At 39.8% G+C, this 19,728-nt stretch overlaps 1 protein-coding gene across 10 annotated transcripts in view; it reads left to right on the forward strand.

The window, feature by feature from the left end:
- The window catches only part of LOC122557037 (utrophin-like), a 688,507-nt gene extending 669,014 nt beyond the window's left edge, over nucleotides 1-19,493 (forward strand). For 9 of the 10 annotated variants that reach the window (XM_043704256.1, XM_043704261.1, XM_043704257.1 and 6 more), the window contains 3 exons: nucleotides 1,366-1,474; nucleotides 5,152-5,238; nucleotides 18,531-19,493. In XM_043704256.1, coding sequence (XP_043560191.1) covers nucleotides 1,366-1,474; nucleotides 5,152-5,238; nucleotides 18,531-18,610 — 276 coding nt within the window. In that variant the 3' untranslated portion in view covers nucleotides 18,611-19,493. Of the gene's footprint in view, nucleotides 1-1,365; nucleotides 1,475-5,151; nucleotides 5,239-14,143; nucleotides 14,167-18,530 lie in introns of all 10 variants that reach the window. The other variant, XM_043704260.1, reaches the window with a different exon arrangement.
- Nucleotides 19,494-19,728: the final 235 nt, after the last annotated feature.

Below are 19,728 nucleotides of genomic sequence, written 5' to 3' on the forward strand. Positions count from 1 at the left end.
ATTCCAGAAGATTAGTCAAGCATGATTTCCCCTTCATAAATCCATGCTGCCTCTGACCTATCCTGTAACTGCTATCAGATGTATCGTAATTTCGTCCTTTATAATTGACTCCAGCATTTCTCCCACCACTGAGGTCAAACTAACTGGTCTATAATTCTCTGTTTTCTTTCTCCCTCCTTTCTTAAAAAGTGGGACAACATTAGCCACCCTCCAATCCACAGGAACTGATCCTGAATCTATAGAACATTGGAAAATTATCACCAACGCATCCACGATTTCTAGAGCCACATCCTTCAGTACCCTGGGATGCAGACCATCAGTTCCGGGGGACTTATCAGCCTTCAGACCTAACTGTCTCTCCAACACCATTTCCTGTCTAATATAAATTCCCTTCAGTTCAGGTCCTTCAGTCACTATTACATCTGGGAGATTGCTCGTGTCTTTCCCAGTGAAGACAGATCTAAAGTAGCAATTCAACTCTTCTGCCACTTCAGACAGAGAATACAGAATCTTTAAATTTTTTAAGGTAGAGGTGGACAGATTCTTGATGACCAAGGGGATGAAAGACTATGGGAACGCAGGAATTTAGAGTTGAGGTTAAAATCCCATCAGGCCAGGTCTTACTGAATGGTGGAGCAGGCCTGAAGGGCTAAGTGGCCTACTCTTGTTCCTTGTTTGTATGTTTGTCTTTCTGATCCCTTTTCTAGTTTAACCTGTGAGTTGGAGTTTAAAGAAACTTGGAAATTATCTGATAAATTATTATTTTCCTAATCCTATCGCACCTAAAAAGTAAATCAAGCAATCTTTCCTGAGCTAAGTAAACACTTAGATATTAGAGTCTCTGCCTCATTTCAGTATAGAGGGTGGCATTTTCTTTAACATTAATAGACACAATCAGTCATGATGGAATACTTCATTTGGCTCCATTCCCACTGTAGTCAGTGACCACTGAAGAATACTTCATAATAGGCGTAGAATGCTGGAGAAACACAGCCAGTCTTGGCAGCATCTGTGTAGGGAGAAACAGAGTTAACATTTCAATGATTCTTCTTCAATTGTACAGAATAAGTAAAGAATAAAAAAAAATTTCAATCAACCTCTTACGATATTCCTGTTCAACAACTGGAACTTGAACCCTGGACTTCTCGCCTAGAGATAGAGACCCTACCAGTGTCACAAGAGCCCTTCCAAGTTAAGATTATATGTAGTTTATAACAAATGATGTTCTAATGGTGACAATAAACTATCTATATTCTTTAATAACTATTTATCAAGAATATTTATAAATCCCTGTGCATCTTATTAAAATTCAAAGCAGTATGTTATTATTACTGTATGACTTGTACTGTTGCAAATTTTTCATAGCCATTGACAGAAGCCAAACTGAATGGAGTTACTCCTGTTTCCCCAACTGCATCTTTTCAGCTTGCTGAAAATAGTCAAGCCTATAATGAAGACTTCAGCTCACAGACAGGTTAGTGATGAATGAAAAGATTCACAAAAATACTTCTTAATCCACAAACAACAGAAAAATCTTGCTAACAATATGTTGCGTAACATTAAATGTAAATGTTGAGAGTTTAAAATTCATCCTTAAAAGACAATTATTTTCTACAGCAATGCCATTTCATCTCCCACTAATGCTGGGACATGCTGTTCCATAGAGCATTCAATCTACTGATGATCTATTGTCATCTTCTACACATTCATAACCAAATTTAAAGGTGAATAATGTTTTACCACCTTACCATAACACTCCAAAACTTTCTGATCCTTCTTAAACTCTGGGGTCCAGAAGTGATACTGTTCTCCAGTTAGACCATAAGACATAGGAGCAGAAGTATGCCATTCAGCCTTGCTATGCGATTGAATGAGAATCATAACTGATCTGATACTTATAAACTTCACTTTCTTGCCTTTTCCCCATAACACAAGATTCCCATAAAAATTAAAAATCTATCTCAGCCTTGAGTATACTTAATGACCCAGCCTCAACAGTCCTCTTTGGTAAAACATTCCACAGATTCAGCACCCTCTGAGAGAAGAAATTCCACCTCATCTCGATATGTGACCCCTTATTCTGAGTTTATGCTCACTGGTCCAAATTCCACAAAGGGGAAAAGATCTTTCCATGTCTACCAAAGTCCTTGAAGGATCTTAGTTATTTCAGTAAGGTCACTGTTCATTCTTCTATATCCAACAAACAAAGGCCCAATCTGCTCAACGTCTGTTGATTAGACAGTCTCTCCATACCTGGTATCAGCCTAGTGAACCTTCTCTGGACTGCCTCCAATGTACCTTTCCTTAGATAAGGGACCGAAAATTGTTCACCGGATTCTAGCTATTGTCTAACTAGTGCCTTTACAGTTTTAGCAAAACCTCCTGACTTTATATATTCCCTGTCCTTTGAAAATAAAAGCCATGTTCCAGTTGGTTTCTTTGTTATCTGCTGAACCTGGATGTTAGACTCTCTGTAATTCACGGGTGAGAACTCCCAAATCCCTCTGTTTTCTCGCTTTCTGTAGTCTTTCTTCATGTAAATTGTATTCAGCTCCCCTATTGTTCCTACCAAAATGCATAAGCCCCACATTATATTCTATATGCCAAGCTTTTGCCCAATCACTTAATCTGTCTGTATCCCTTTGCAGATTCTGTGTCATCCTCTCCACTTCTCTGAGAGAAGAAATTCCACCACATCTCGATCTTAAATATGTGGCCCCTTATTCTGAGCTTATGTTCTCTGATCCAAGATCCACAAGGGGAACAAACCTTTCCGTGCCTACCCAAGTCCTTGAAGAATCTTACTTATTTCAGTAAGGTTGCTGTTCATTCTTCTTTATTCCGACAGTTCTTTATACAGGTCCAATCTGCTCAACGTGTCATCTGCAAACTTCACTCTAATATATATATATATATATATATAGAGTGAAGTTTGCAGATGACACGTTGAGCAGATTGGACCTGTATAAAGAACTGTCGGAATAAAGAAGAATGAACAGCAACCTTACTGAAATAAGTAAGATTCTTCAAGGACTTGGGTAGGCACGGAAAGGTTTGTTCCCCTTGTGGATCTTGGATCAGAGAACATAAGCTCAGAATAAGGGGCCACATATTTAAGATAGTTTATTTTCCTCTTCCAAATCATTAAGACAGAAGATGGTGGTGGAGGGTTACTTTTCAGATTGGAGGCCTGTGACCAGTGGTGTGCCACAAAGATTGGCACTGGGTCTGCTACCTTTTGTCATTTATGTAATTGATTTGGATGTGAACATCGGAGGTATAATTAGTAAGCTTGCAGATGACACCAAAATTGGAGGTGTAGTGGAGAGCGAAAAAAGTTACCTCAGGTTACAACATGATCTTTATCAGGTGGGCCAATGGTCTGAGGAGTGGCAGATAGAGTCTAAGTTAGATAAATGCGAAGTGCTGCATTTTGGAAAAGCAAATTAGAGCAGGACTTATATACTTAATGGTAAGGTCCTAGTGAGTGCAGGTTCATTGTTCCTTGAAAGTAGAACAGGTAGATAGGATAGTGAAGAAGGTGTTTGGTATGCTTTCCTTTATTGGTCAGAGTATTGAGTACAGGAGTTGAGAGGTCATGTTGCGGCTGTACAGGACATTGGTTAGGCCACTTTTGAAATGCTGCGTGCAATTCTGGTCTCCTTACTATCGGAAAGATGTTGTGAAAGTTGAAAGGGTTCAGAAAAGATTTACAAGGGTGTTGCCAAGGTTGGAGAATTTGAACTACAGGGAGAGGCTGAATAGTTTGGGGCTGTTTTCCCTGGAACATCAGAGGCTGAGGAGTGTCTTTATAGAGGTTTATAAAATCATGAGAGGCATGGATAGGATAAACAGACAATGTCTTTTCCCTGGGGCGGGGGAGTCCAGAATTCAAGGGCATAGGTTTAGGGTGAGAGGGGAAAGATATAAAAGGGACTTAAGGGGCAACTTTTTCACACAAAGCATGGTGCCTATATGGAATGAGCTGCCAGAGGAAGTGGTGAGGCTGGTACAGTTAGAACATTTAAAAGGCATCTGGATGGGTATATGAATAGGAAGGGTTCAGAGGGATACGGGCCAAGTGCTGGCAAAGGGACTTAGATTAGGTTAAGGTATCTGGTTGGCATGGACAAGTTGCACCAAAGAGTCTGTTTTCGTGCTGTACATCCTGATGATGCTATGACTCTATTAAAATATATTGTGAATAACTGTGGGCCCAGCACTGATCCCTGAAGCACTCCCCTCATTACAGGTCGCCGTACTGAAAATGTCCTCCTTATCCCATTTCTCTGTATTTATTAGTTAGCCAGTCCTCTATTCATGCTAATATATTACCATCACCATGCACTCTTTTCTTATTAAATAGCCTAAACTGTGATAATTTATCAAACACTTCTGAATACCAGATAAATTGCATCCATTGTTTCCATTTTATCTATCTTGTGTTACCTTCTCAAAGAATTCAAGTAAATAATCAGGCATAATTTCCCCTTCATGAACCCATGCTGACTCTGTTTCATCATATTAATATTTTTATTGCTCTGCTATGATATCCTTTATAATAGACTGATATTTTCCCCATGCCCCCCCCCCCTCCTTTTCCAATAAGGGTATTACATTGATGGCTTTCAATCCTTTGGGACTTTGCCAGAAGCTCCAGATCCTTGAAGACTGCTGCCAGTGCATCACTGTCTCTGTAACTATTTCCTGTAATATCCCAGAATGCATCCCATCAGGTCCAAGGGACTTACCAGACTTTAGTCACATTAGTATCCAAAAGATTAGGAACAGAATTTGGCCTCTTGAGTCTGCTCCACCATTTAATCACAGCTGATGTGTTTCTCAACTCCATGCTCCGGGCTTCTCTCCTATAACCTTTGATCCCTTACTAATGAAGAGCCTATCTATCTCTGTCTAATTCATTTGTTTCAAAGCACTTTACAACATCCTGAGGATGTGAAAGATACTATGCATTTTATTTCTTTTATGAAAATGTTACAGTCATTATGTAATGTTACTCAAGATTGCAATGATATTAGTGACTGCACAGTCAGATGAGAGTGCTTTTCTCCATGAAATTAAGGGCAATCAGATTCATTTTTGTGTAATTTTCTTCTGATTTTTCTTGATTTGTCATTATCCTGCTTTTAGATGATTTATTGATTCCACCTGAGGACACAAGTACAGATCTCACTGATGTTATGGAGCAAATCAACAGTTCGTTCCCGGTTTGCAACCGTAAGTATTATGATGGCTGCGCTGTATTTATTACAGTGGATTTGTTTCTCTTTTACCAGTTTTCATATACGGGTTCAAAATTACTGCAAATGCTAAAATCCTCACAACTATGAACTGCTTTACATAGATTGACTGCATCGACTCTCAGAGAAAGGAAAGAAAGTTTAAGCCAAAATTTAAATCAGCCTTTGACCCATAACACATTTCATTGAAGTTTTTAACTATGTTGTTTCTCCTAGGTGTAAGGTACCTGAACATAACTAAAGATAAATAAATTTGAAACATAACTTTGTATTATGTAATTGGAAGGCTGAAGTATCAAATTAATGGTTGCAAAATTGCTCCCCTGGTAATGAATTGTAAGCATGTAATATGATCACAGTTAGTAATGCCTTTAAATTAAGCATAAACCAAAGAATTGTGCATGCTATAAATCAGAAACAAAAACAGAAGTTGCTGGAAAAGCTCTGTGAAGAGAAATCAAAATAATGTTTTGAGTCCAGTGACCCTTCATCAGAACTGAGGAAGAGTCACCAGACTCAAAACATTAACTTTGATTTCTCTGCACAGATGCTGCCAGATTTGCTGAGCTTTTCTAGCAACTTGTGTTTTTGCTTTAAATTAAACATGTCAGGTCAGCTGTACATTATCAATCAAAAATTCTTCGAGCACAGGTAGTATATGTCATGGAAACATTTAGTAGTGAGAAAAACAGCAGTCCCTGATTACCACTCAGATCCTAAAGCTGCCATGATTAGCACTCAAGCCTTAATGAACTGCCACAAGTATATGTTGGAAACTGTGCGAAAACCAGGCTGCAAGATGACTGGGTAGAAGCAATCCTCATATTTGGTAGATCTAAACAGACATTCTTCTTTTTAGTAGATATATGATAGACAAAAATCTGAATTATAGAATCAGTTGCCCATTCCACTGAACTTTGTTTTGTTTTTAGTTTGTAACGTTGAAATTTAATTTGGTTATTATCTATTTCACTAATGCTATTTTTGTTTTTGTTCCCACTTTGATTTTCTCAATTATCTGCAGACAGGTCCGTCTCTATTTTGTCAGTTTAGACATTTCAACAATTGTCTTGACAGCCTTTAATAGAATAGAATTAAATATCCTTTATTGTCACACATACTCACATACAGTGAAAAGTTTACAATGTTACCTCTCATGACACTATCTTAGGTACAAAGTACCTGGGTACAAATCTTAGACACAAAAAGAGGGGAAAAGAAGTTGCATTACCTTAGTGATCTATAGTATAGGTTAGAAATAAGATATCGTTAAAAGGATAAATAACACAGTCATAGAGTCAAAGGAACGTACAGCATGGAAACAGACTCTTTGGTCCAACCCGACTATATAGACGAGATATCCTAAATTAATCTAGTCCCATTTGACTCCTATTCCTCTAAACCCTTCCTATTCATATACCCATCCAGATGCTTGTTAAATGTTGTAATTGTACCAACCTCCCCCATTTCCTTTGGCAGCATATTCCATGCATGCACCACCCTCTGCATGAAAATGTTGCCCCTTAGGTCCCTTTTAAATCTTGCCCCTCTTACCCTAAACCTATGGTTCTGGAATTCCCCACCCCAGAGAAAATTGTCTATTTACCATATCTATGCACCTCAAGATTTTATAAACCGCTATAAGGTTAACCCTCAGCTTCTGATGCTTCAGGGAAAACAACCCCAGCCTATTCAGCCTCTCCATTTAGCTCAAACCTTCCAGCCCCTCAGTCTCCAATGCGCAGGGAAAACAGCCCAGCCTATTTAGCCTCTCTCTATAGCTCAAATAAACAAATTACAAATAAACATTACACTAACTGGGGCTTCCACGAGGTCTGACAAGCCTCGCATGCCACTGACCGCCTGTACCAGACCCCAGTCCAACAATTATCCCCACTCTGCTCTAGGCCTCCAGCCTGATCCACTCTAGTTCTCACACTGCTCCAGGCCTCCAGCCCATTCTGGCTCGGAGCCACTTCCGGCCTCGAGCCTGTTCTGCTCTGCTCCAGCTCCCAGCCGCTCGGTACTGCTCCAAGCTTCCAGCCCACTCCACTCCGACTCTCAGTTACTCCGAGGTTTGTTTTCTTAGCAGAAAAATCACTTTAAAATCTGAGAAAACAAAGGAAAGGAAGTAAAAGGGGGAAAGGCAGAAAAAAGCGTGCTGGGTTCTACTCAAAGATAAAACATTGGAAATCAGAGCTGTTTAAGTCAAGAAAGATGTTGCAGATGGCTTTTCCTATTTTCAATGTGCCTTTTAACCTCCTCATATTTAGTGATGAGACAGAATAAGGGAAAGAGGTAAAGTGCTTGTGACATGATGTGAAGATAACAGTCTCTCACTCAATATAGGCAGAATGCAAAAGCTGGTCATGCATTTCAGGAAGCAAGGTTGAGGCTACACCCCAATCTACATCAATAATGCTGAGGTGTAAGTGGTTGAGTGCGTCAAGTTCCTAGACTTGATGATCACCAACAATCTGTTCAGGTCAATCCACATCGATGTGATGGTCAAGAAAGCACAACAATGCCTCTATTTCCTCAGAGGCTAAGACATTTAGGCATAAAGACTGTAACCACTGTTATAGGTGCACCTTAGAAAGCATTCTATCCAGTTGCATCAGAGCTTGGTGCGGCAACTACTATGCCCAGTTCACAAGAAACTACAGAGAGTTGTGAGCACAGCCCAGTCAATCATGCACGGCAATCTTCCATCCATTGACTCCATCTGTACTACTTGGTGCCTCAGAAAGGCAGCCAACATCATCAAAGACCCCTCCAGCCTGACTATAATCTCTTCCAACAGCTTCTCTGCTGTTATTAGACTTCTGAATTGACCTCTAAAATTTCAAATTTAATACTGACCTAGCTCTTTGTGCAATCATAACATTGCCTGCAACCATAACATTGTATTCCTCACTTTGTTCTATTACTCTTATGCACTTTGTATGATATGATCTGCCTGTACTGAACGCAAAACAAACCTTTTCACTGTACCTAGATCCATGTAACAATAATAAATCAAATCAAATCAAAGACTGTAATCGTGAAGTATATATTTTTTTCTTTACCTACATCCAATGCTAATGCCACGATCTTCAGTTTCAGTCCAATTCTCCTAAAACTTGCAACTGATCTTTCTCCTCACGTCAGCTTTTAAAAATGTACTCATACTTTTTTGTACTAATCCTGAACTTCATATTCAGCTTTGACTTCTTTCCCAGTGGAATTATTTTTTAGAAGAAGAGCAAGTTGTTTTTATGCCTTTGAACTTGTAATCTACTATTTTGCCTTGCTGACTACCAAACTGCACTTTTGTTCCTTGCTTGTTCCTTAAAGTTAAGTCTTAATTCCTTTGATACAAATCTTTCCTAATCCTACAGTCAGAAACAGGGGAGGTTATAATGGGGAACAAATTGCTCGCAGACCAATTAAGTGCATACTTTGGTTCTTTGTTCATAAAGTAGGGCATTAATAACGTCCCAAAAGTGCTGGGAAACACAGTCTCGTGAGAGGGAAGAACTGAATAACCTCAGCCTGAGTATGGAAATGGTGTTTGGGAAATTGATAGGATTAAAGGGCAATCAAACACCATAGCCTGATAATCTGTATTCCAGAGTAGTTAAAAGAAGTGGCTTGAGAAATAGTGGTTGCATTGGTGGTCATCTTTCAAAATTTAGTAGACTCTGGTTCAGTTCCTATGGATTGGAGGGTAGTTAATGTAACTCCATTATTTTAAAAGGAAAAGGAAGTAGAGAGAAAACAGGGGAATTATCAACTGGTTAGTCTGACATTGATAATGGCAAAACTGCTAGAGTCCATTGTAAAAGATGTAATAGCCAAGCATTTGGAAAACAGTGACTGTATTAGACAGAGTCAAGTATGGATTTACAAAAGTATATTGTAGTTGAGAAAACTACTACAATTTTTCAAGGATGTAATGAGTAGAGTTGATGAGGGAAGCAATGGCCTAGTTATTGCTGGACTGTTAATCCAAAGACCCACGTAATGTTGTGGAGGGCGTGGTTCAAATCTTCCCACAACAAATGCTGGAGTTTGAATTAAATGGAAAAAAATCTGGAATTAAAGGTCTGATGATGGCCATGAATGTGTTGTCAATTGTTGGAAAAACCCATTTGGATTGCTAATGTCATTTAGGGAAAGAAATTGCCATCCTTACCTAGTCTATCATACATGTAACTCCCGACTCACAGCAATGTGGCTGAATCTTTCATGCCCTCTGAGTAATGCCGTTGTTGTGACAATGAATTTAAAAAGGGGTTTACTTTAACCTTCAGAAGGTTCTCAATAAGGTACCTCATAAGAACTTAGAATGTAAGGTTAAAGCCCATGGGATTAGGGTAATGTCCTGAAATGAATAGGGAACTGTTTGGCAGACAGAAAATAAAGAGTAGACATAAATGGATCTTGTTCCAAGTGGTAGGCAGTGACTAGTAAGGTACCACAGGGATTAGTGCTTGGTCCCTAGCTATTCACAATATATATTCATGATTTAAATGAGTGTAATATCTACAGATTTGCAGATGACACAAAGCTGAGTGGGAGGGTGAGCTGTGAGGAGAATTCAGAGATGCTGCAGTGTGATTTGGACAAGTTGAGTAAGTGGTCAAATGCATTACAGATACCAATAATTAACAGGTTATCAACATTGGCAGTAAAAACAAGATGGCAGATTATTATCTGAGCAATGATAGATTGGAAAAGGGGAAGATGGAGTGAGACCTGGGTATCTTTGAAAAGCATTTGTTGAAAATAAGCATACTGGTGCGGCAGGCAATGAAGAAGGCAAATGGTATGTTGGCTTTCTTCATGAGAGGTTTCGAGTACAGGAGCAGGGATGTCTTGCAGTTGTACAAAGCCTTGCTGAGGTCACACCTGGAGTATTCTTTGCAGTTTTTTTCTCCTTATCTGAGGAGAGACGTTCTGACTATGAAGAGAGTACAATGAAGGTTTACCGGACTGATTCCTGGGATGGCAGAATTGATGTAAGTAAACAGACTGTATCATTTAGGACTATAGTCACTGAAGTTTAGAAGAATGAAGGGGAATCTCAGAAACTGATAAGATTCTAGCATAATGAGTAAATGCAGGAAAGATGTTACCGATGATCAGGGAGTCCAGAATGGAGGGTGACAGTCTAAGGATACAGGGTAGACCATTTAGGGGCTGAGATGAGAAATTTCTTCGCCCAGAGACTGGTGAGCTGAAAAACATTGAGTATTTTCAGCAAGGAGTTAAATATGTTTCCGATAGAGTTAGCTGAGGTGAACTGCATGGATGGATTAGAAGAAATGACAATAAACAAAGAGTGGCAGGCACTTAAGGAGGTAATTCATGACTCACCAAAAATACATCCCAGCAAGGAAGAAAGATTCTCAGAGAGAGATAAATCAACCAAGGAAGTTAAGGAGACTATTAAGTTGAAAGAAAAAGCATATGTGGAGGCCAAAATCAGCAATGGCCCTGAAGACTGGGATAAATTCAGAATCCAGCAAAGCAAGACAATGAGAGAAAATAAGCAATTGGGTGAACTAGTGAATAATGTTTAAAAAAAGCATAGAGAAGTCAACATGAACATAGGCCCCTTAGAAAATGAATCTGGGAAGATGGTTTCGGGGAACAAGTAAATGGTAGAAAAGTTATTTTCCATCAGTCCATACAGTGGAAGAAACTTCAAAAATCTCATTAATATTGAAGGATACATGGGTGGAGTTAAGTACCATTACTGTCACTAAAAAAGTAGCCTTAGACAAACTAATGGGGCTAAAGACAGACAAATCCCCTGCTTCTTAGGATCCTAAAAGCAGTAACTACAGAGATAATGAATGTGTTTGTTGTACTTTTACAAAGATTGTTGGATTCTGAAGAAACACCAGAAGATTGAAAAACTGGTAATGTGATAATTCCATAAGGAAGGGAAGTAAAAAGTGGGTAACTATAGTCTGATTAGTCTAACATATATTGTTGGAAAAGTATTCAATTCAGTTGTTAAGAAAGTAATTGCAGAACATTTGGAAAATCATAATCTAATCAAGCATCGTCAGCATGAAAGGGAAATTGCATCTGACTAATTTATTAGAGTTTCTTGAGTGAGTCTCGACCAAAGTGGATAGATGGGAACCAGTAGCTATGTTGTATTTGGATTTCCAGAACGTGTTCAACAAGGTACCTCACAAAAGGTTAAGATTAAAGCCACAATGTTGGAGATAGTATAAAGGCACAGATAAGAAATGGGCTCGTGGATTGGAAACAATGAGTGGGAAAAAGGAGTTATTTTTCAGGTTGGAGACCCATGACCGCTGGGGTTCCACAGGGATCAGTGCTCACCCAACAATTGTTTACAATATATATCAATGATTTGGAGGAAGGAAATGAACATACTGTAGCCAAATTTGCAGACAATATAAAAATAGATGGAAAGGCAGATACAAATAGTTTACAGAGAGATATTGATAAGTTAAGTAAATGGGCAAAATGTTGACAAATGGAATATCATGTGGGAAATTGTGAAGTTGTTCATTTGGAAGGGAGAGAGAACAAAAGAACAATATTATTTAATTGGAAAGACACTATAGGAAACTGCAGCACAAAGGGACTTGGAGGTATTTGTGCAGGAAAAGCAGAAAGCTAGCATGTAATTTGGAAGGCTCATGTTGGCCTTTATTTCAAAGGGATTGGAGTATAAGAGTAGGGAAGTCTTACTGCAACTGTACAAGGTCTGGGGAGACTACATCTGGAGTACTGAGGGTGGTTATGTCCCTTATTTAAGAAAATATATTTGTTTCATTGGAGGAAGTTCAGAGAAAGTTCACGAGAATGATCCTTGATTTGATTTGATTTGTTATTATCACATGGACACGAAAGTTTTGTTTTCCATGCAGTACAGGTAGATCGTACCATACAAAGTGCATGCAGGTCATACAACAGAATAAGGAATACAATTTTACAGCCACACAGAAGGTGCACAAAGTGCCAGATCAACATTAAATTAAAAATTTGAGAAGTTAATTCGGAAGTCCTGCAACAGCAAGGAAGAAACTGTTCTTGAATCTGTTGGTTCATGTGTCTAAGTGCTTGTATCTTTTGCCTGACTGAAGTGGTTGAAAGAAATTATAACTGGGGTGGGAGGGGTCTTTGATGATGTTGGCTGCCTTCCCAAAGCAACGAGAAGTGTTAGATGGAGTCAATAGATGGAATTTGCCCTGCATGATGGACTGGGCTGTGCTCATAATTCTTTGTAGTTTCTTATGGAACTGGGCACAGCAGTTGCCATACCAAGCTGGATAGTGTGCTTTCTATGGTGTATCTGTAACAATTGTAAGAGTTTTCACAGAAATGCTAAATTTCCTTAGCCTCCTGAAGAAACAGAGACATTGTTGTGCTTTCTTGACTGTTGCATCAACTGAGGTGAACCAGGACAGATTATTGGTGATCTTCACTCCTAGGAACCTGACGCTGTTGACTTTCTCCACCTCAGCATCATTGAAGTAGACAGGTGTGTCCCCTCCAGCTTGGTTCCTGAAGTCAATAACCAGCTCCTTGTTTTGCTGATATTGAGAGAGAGATTATAATCTTTACACCATATCACCAAGCACTTTATCTCTTTTCTTTTGGCCACACGTTCATGAGTGTGTAAGGAGTATGGTAAGAGGCTGAGAACACAGCCTTGTGGAGCAGTGGTGTTGAGGAATATTGTGGAGGATGTGTTGTTGCCCATTCCCACCAATTTCGGTTTGTGGGTCAGGAAGTTGAGGATCCAGTTGCAGAGGGTGGAGCAGAGACTTGGGTCTCGGAGTTTCGCGGTTAGTTTAGTTGGAATTGGAGTGTTGAAGGTAGAGCTGTAGTCGATAAGTAGGAGCCTGACATAGGTAACCTTGTTATCCAGATATTCCAGAGATGACTGAGAGATAGTCTGTGCCGTGGACCTGTCGTGATGGCGGGCAAAATGCAAGGGATCATGGCAGACTGGGAGGCTAGAGTTTATATGAGCTATGACTCTCTTCTGGAAGCATTTCATAATTATGGAGGTCTGAGCCACTGGGCACTAGGCATTGAGGAATGCTGCATGAGTTTTTTTTGGTACCAGAATGATGGTGGTCTTCTTGAAAGCAGGTGAGGACTTTGGATCGTAGTAAGAAGCAGGTGGAAACTTCAGATCATAGTATGGAAGGATTGACTTATGAACAAAGGTTAAACAGGTTGGAACTCTACTCATTAAGGTTTAGAAAAATAAGAGGTGATCTCATTGAAACATGTGGAATTCTTAAAGGAGCTTGACAGGATAAATGCTGGGAGGATGTTTTGAGAGGATGAATCTAGAGCCAGAGAGCATAGTCTCAGAATAAAAGGCCACCAATTTAAGAGATGAGGAATTTCTTCATTGAGGGTTGAGAGTCTTTGGAACTCCTTGCCACAGAGTGCCGTGGGGGCAAGATCCTTTTGTACATTTAAGGCTAAGAAATTATTGATCAGTCTAGGAATCAAGGGTTATGTAGAAAGGGCAGGATAGTCAATGTGAGGAATGCCAGGTCAGCCATGATCCTGTTGAATGGCAGAGCAGGCTTGAGGAGCCGAGTAACCTACTCCAGTTCCTATTTCTTACGGTTTTATGGTCTTTTGTGTTGTGACAACTTCAGAAGAGATTGCTCCGTAATTTTCAAATCAATGATAATGTTTTGAATCAAATCAAGCATGGCTATTCCATTGGTCCCCATTGATTCATAATCAGATGATGTTCAGGTGAATTGCAGTTTTTTGAAATTAGGTTTTTAGAAGGGAACTTTATGGTGATGCACTCTCTCACTTTGTAGTTGAAACTCTTTTTACTAATGCATATATTTTTCTTTCCTCCCACATAATTTCAGCAAATTTTGCGACAAGGCAACAGGTAAGAGTTATTGCCTGTGCTACATGTATGAAGTTAGATTTCTTATGTGGGGTTGAAAGCGAGTAGGAAAGATGAGTAAAAGGTGGTGGTTCAGTGGTAATATAAATGGACTAGAACTTCAGAGGTGTAGGCTGATGTTCTGAGGACGTGGGTTCAAATCCATAGCAAATGGTGAAATTTGAATTCAGTTAAAATCTGGAATCAAAAGCTAGATTATTGGCACTCATGTAACGACTGTCAATTATTGTAAAAGCCTACCTGGTTTACTGAAGTCCTTTATGGAAAGAAATCTGCCATCCTTACTGATTATGTCATTGTTGACTGGTAACTGCCTGTGAAATAGCTTAGATATCACGTGGAGTGAACTGAATTGGCTGAAGACTCAACCACTCGATTGAATCAAACTGCTACAAAGTTGAAAGAAAGAAACAAAATCAGATGGACCACATGGCACTGGAAGTGACAACAGCAAAACAAGCTCTGTTAATCCTGCAAAGTCCCCCTTACCAACATCTGGGAGCTCATACCAAAATTGAGTGAGCTGTCTTGCAGAATAGACAAACAATAGTCATACTCACCGAATCATACCCTACAATGATCCAGATACCACCATCACCATCCCCCTGACAGACAGACTTGCTCATGTGGTGACGAAGTATATGATCGGGCAACAGTTGGGCCTAGGAGGCCTCAACATTGACTGCAGATCCTATGAAATCTTATTATACCAGATCAAACATTAACAGGGTAACAAGAGGTGAAATTGCTAGGGAAAAACTCAGCAAATCTGGCAGCATCAGTGGAAAGAAAGCAATATTAATGTTTTGGGTGCAGTGAGCCTTTAGAACTGACAGCCACAATATGGAATTGTTCATGCATGCAATAGAGAGGACTGAGCAATCACAAGTCAACAGATCAGATCTAAACTTTGCAGACCTACTGCATCCCGTTGTGAATCATGGTGGACAATTAAATAACCAAATGGAAATGGAAGCTGCACAAATATTACCATCCTCAACAGTTGGGAAACCCCAACACATTAGTGCAAAAGATAATCTTTAGCCAAGTAGATGGCCCATCTTGGGCTTCTCCGGAGGTGCCTAGCATCAAAGATGCTAGTCTTCAGCCAATTCAGTTCACTCCACGTGATATCAAGAAATGATTGGAGGTACTGAATGCTGCATAGGCTTTGGGCACTGACACCATTCTGACAATACTACTGAAACCTTGTGTTTGAGAACTTGCTGTACCCCTAGAAAGCTGCTCCAACACCACTGCAACACTGGCATCTATCGACAAGCATTGTTATAGACCTGACCAAACCCCCTCAACATATGTTAAGAAGGTAGACTAGACCCTAACTTTTTCTTATTTTCAAGGTAGATATAAGGTGTTGTGTTCCAGATGTAATTCGATTCATCAAGCTACTCAGCGTTAAGCCAAACACACTTTATTCACGCACTATAGGTAAAATACAACAAAACAAAAAAATAAGAATTGGCTTAACTAATTAACTGTTCCAGTTGAGTAATATCCCATAAACACACCCTTGGGAAAAGACAAATTCAGAAAACAGATCGTCTCACGCACATGAGAGTGTAGCAGGGAGTACTGCAGTAACAGACCCAGCAATAACTGCTACTGAAAAATTAAAACAAACTAAAAATCCTGATTCTGTGAGAGTTTGATCACACCCATTCAGACTGCATCTATTGTTCCAACATTTTTAAAAAGCCCTTAAGCTATTTACTTTGAATTTTGAATAGACACCTCAGTACCCCGTCTTAAAACCTGTCTTCAAAAGAAAATGACAAAATAACCTCTTAAAGCCATAATATCATCACAGCATGACAAATTCAATTTCAAACAAGCCAATTACCACCCCACCAGTAGACTTGATCATCAGGAGGTTGATGGAAGAGTCAGTAACAGTTCTATCAACCAGCACTTCTTTCAAAGGCCAGGGCTCCTGACCTCTACAGTCATGAGTCAAGCATTGACAAAAGAACTGAATTTTAGAGGTGAAGTGAAAGTGACTACCCTTGACTATGTATTGACGTCAAGGAGCCCTATCAAACTTGGAGTCAGTAGGAATCAAGAGGAAAACTCACAGCTATTTGAAGTCACACATAACACACAGGAAGGTTTTTGGAGATCATTCATCTCAGTCCTGAAACATCTCTGTAGGAGTTCCTCAGGGTAGATTCTTAACCCCAACCATCTTCAATTGCTTTATTAATGACCTTCTGTCCATCATAAGGTCAGAAGTGGGAATGCTCACTGATAATTGCACAATGTTGAGTACCATTTCTAACTCTTCAGATACTAAAACAGTCTATGTCCAAATGCAGCAAGTGCTGGACAATATCCAGGATTGTGTTGCTGGTAAAGCGCAGCAGGTCAGGCAGCATCCAAGGAACAGGAGAATCGACGTTTCGGGCATAAGCCCTTCCTGAAGAAGGGCTTATGCCCGAAACGTCGATTCTCCTGTTCCTTGGATATTGCCTGACCTGCTGCGCTTTTCCAGAAACACATTTTCAGCTCTGATCTCCAGCATCTGCAGTCCTCACTTTCTCCTCAATATCCAGGATTGGACTGAAAAGTAAATAGTAACACTTTTGTTGTCGAGTGCCAGGCAAAGACCATCACCCCTTCATATTCAATGGTGTTACATGACTGAATCTGCCTATTCAACATCTGTTGGTTACCAGAAACTGAGCTGAAGCAGCCATATAAATACAGTGGCCACAAGGATAGGCCAGAAACTAGGAATTCCTTGGTAGCTAACCTCCTATCTTGCCTTTGGCTGTCCGTCATCTGTTAAACACAAGTCAGAAGTGCGATTGAATACTCCCCACTGGCCTGCTTTAATATTATTCAAGAAACTTGTCATCATCCATGGCAAAGCAGCCAAATTAGTTTGCACTGAACCTGGCACTTCCAGCATTCACTTGCTCCAACACTGATGCTTAGTAGTAACAATGTGACTATCCAGAAAATGAACTGCAAAACTTCACCAAGGCTTCTCCATCAGCAGCTCTCAAGCCTGCAACCTCTACTGTCCAGAGAGTTGGAAACACCACCATCACAAAGTTGTCCTTCAACCTGACTTGGAATTGTACTGATATTCCTTCATTTTTACGAGGTGAAATTCTGGATAGCCTTTCTAACAGCAATGTTGATGTCCCAACAGCCCAAGGACTGCAGTGGTTTCAGAAGGCAGTTTGCCACCAACCACTTTGTCCAGGGCAATTAGGGATAGCAACACATACTAGCCCAGCTAGGAACATTCATGTTCCATGAACAAAAAAAAAGGAAAGATTTTGTTGCTTGTCTAATTTCATCGAGGCCATTGAAGTAGGGTTCTGTCACAGTCGGAAGGAGCAAATTCAGCCCATGTCAGCAAATAGTTATTGCATGGCATCATCCAAGGCCAGGAATGAACCATTTTTATTTATCATTTTCTCTCTTGTTATTCCTCCCTCCCTCCCTCCTCCTACCTTTCCAGATTGTGAACCACAATATTAGAGAAATTGAGCATGGAGGGAGTGGGTGGCAATCTGAAACACTAATATTCTTTATCGTGTGAACAATGTCGTAATGTCTCCTTATTTAGATGAATGTTTTTGATCTCCTGAGTTTCTAAACCTTGTCAAACTTCATTACTTGCCCTGATGGAATTTGAATTCATAATCTCTGCTTTACTACTCCAACACTAAAATGACCATACTGCACAATTTTTTTCATAGTTTGCTAACCTGGAGTAATTGTCATTGTTGTTCAGAAAAGCTGCATATGCTGGATCCCTTCCATCTAAGGGGCAGCACAGTGGCTCAGTGGTTAGCATTGCTGCCTTACATTGCCAGGGACCCGGATTTGAAATGTTCGTATCCCAAATCTATTCAAATCTGTCTAAACCAGTTCAAATCCCAACAACGAGTCCCCAGACTGTGGATTATGTACATTCTCCCTGTGTCTGTGTGGGTTTCCTCGGGGTGCTCTGGTTTCCTCCCACAATTCAAAGATGTACAGGTTAGGTGAATTGGCCTTGCTAAATTGCCCATAGTGTTCAGGGATTTGTAGGTTAGGTGCATTAGTCAGGGGTAAATATAGGATAATAGGGTAGGGGAATGGGTCTGAGTGGGATACTCTTCGAAAGGTTGGTGTGGAGTTGTTGGGCTGAAGGGCCTGCTACCACAGTGGAGGCATTCTGTATAGGGATTCTATGATTCTAAACAAAACATGTCAGATACTTTAAGAAGTTCCTGTTTAAGGTGTCTTTAATCCCGACTGTATCTCCATGTTTGGTTCTTGTGTCTGATCAGGAGTTAAAATAATCAAATGTTTTATTTTACGTCCAACAGGTCATGATGTAATAATATGTTCCATGCAAAAGTCACAAACATTGAGACAACTGCTTCCTATAATGACCAACAGCAGCTGAGAATCATAAGAAAATTCATTGGGACCTTCAAAGAATTATCAATTCCACTAAACTGTCTCAGTGAAGGAGTTTATCTCTGGAGACTCAACAACTCGTAATTTTAACTATTGTGTCTCCCTCTTTGCTTCTTTTACTATGCAAATGTAAAATAACGAAGTATAAAATGTTGAACTCTGAAAAGTGCACCATTATATATAAAAATAAACAGCAGCATTTAGGGAGGGGGGTCTTTTCTTTCACTCTGGTATGAGAGAATTGTGATGGGAATGTGTGTGCATTTTAGAGTGTTTTTTTAAAACGGACTACTCTCTCAGATGCCACCCTCTCAGAAAACAGAGCCTTACAGGTGTGGTTCTGAATTTTGGCTGTTTGCCTTGAATTTTGGCTGTTTGCCTACAACCTTGGTTCATTTTGAAATACTGCCATAGTCTTGCAAAAATGATAGGGAGATTTATTTTTCTTCTATAGTGTGAATTGCTGTGCCCAAACAAATTGTACAAGTAGGGTGATAATTTTAATGCATTAAAACAATATAAAGCCATGACCAGTTTTCTACCTCATACCCTCCTTTCTTCAAAAATGGATCTTCCATAATAAATCAATGAGCATCAGCCTAAGTTGCTACAGATTCAAAAACAAGCCCCCATCAAACATTCCCCCCCCCCCCCCCTCCCCAAATGTTGTGATTTGTGGCCAATAGGCAGGCTGCACCACTTCACCATAAACTGTCTCATCTTATTTAGTTCTGTCATTGATTGACATTACATTTTAACCTGTAATGTGCATTACCTTCTGGGTATACAGACTATATCTTAAATCCTGATCACACCTGATATCACTACATATGTCACTCAAAATAAAGTTTGTTTATTCAACATTGCAACAGATGGTACTTTGTGATTTTTCCTGCAACTTCTAAAATGAAAAAAAGTTGTTTTGTACCATTTCTAATTTTCTCTTGTGGATAAAGGTGAGCCATATTGCTGTTTTCAAAGTAAAATCTCTCTTACCACCACCCTGTATATCCAAATGATTGGCTCTCCCTGGATTCCATGTGATCTAACCTTGCTGACCAGTCTACCATGTGGAACCTCGTTGAACGCCTTGCTGAAGGCCAT

This window comes from Chiloscyllium plagiosum, chromosome 15 (assembly GCF_004010195.1).
Source record: "Chiloscyllium plagiosum isolate BGI_BamShark_2017 chromosome 15, ASM401019v2, whole genome shotgun sequence".
Lineage (NCBI taxonomy): Eukaryota > Metazoa > Chordata > Chondrichthyes > Orectolobiformes > Hemiscylliidae > Chiloscyllium > Chiloscyllium plagiosum.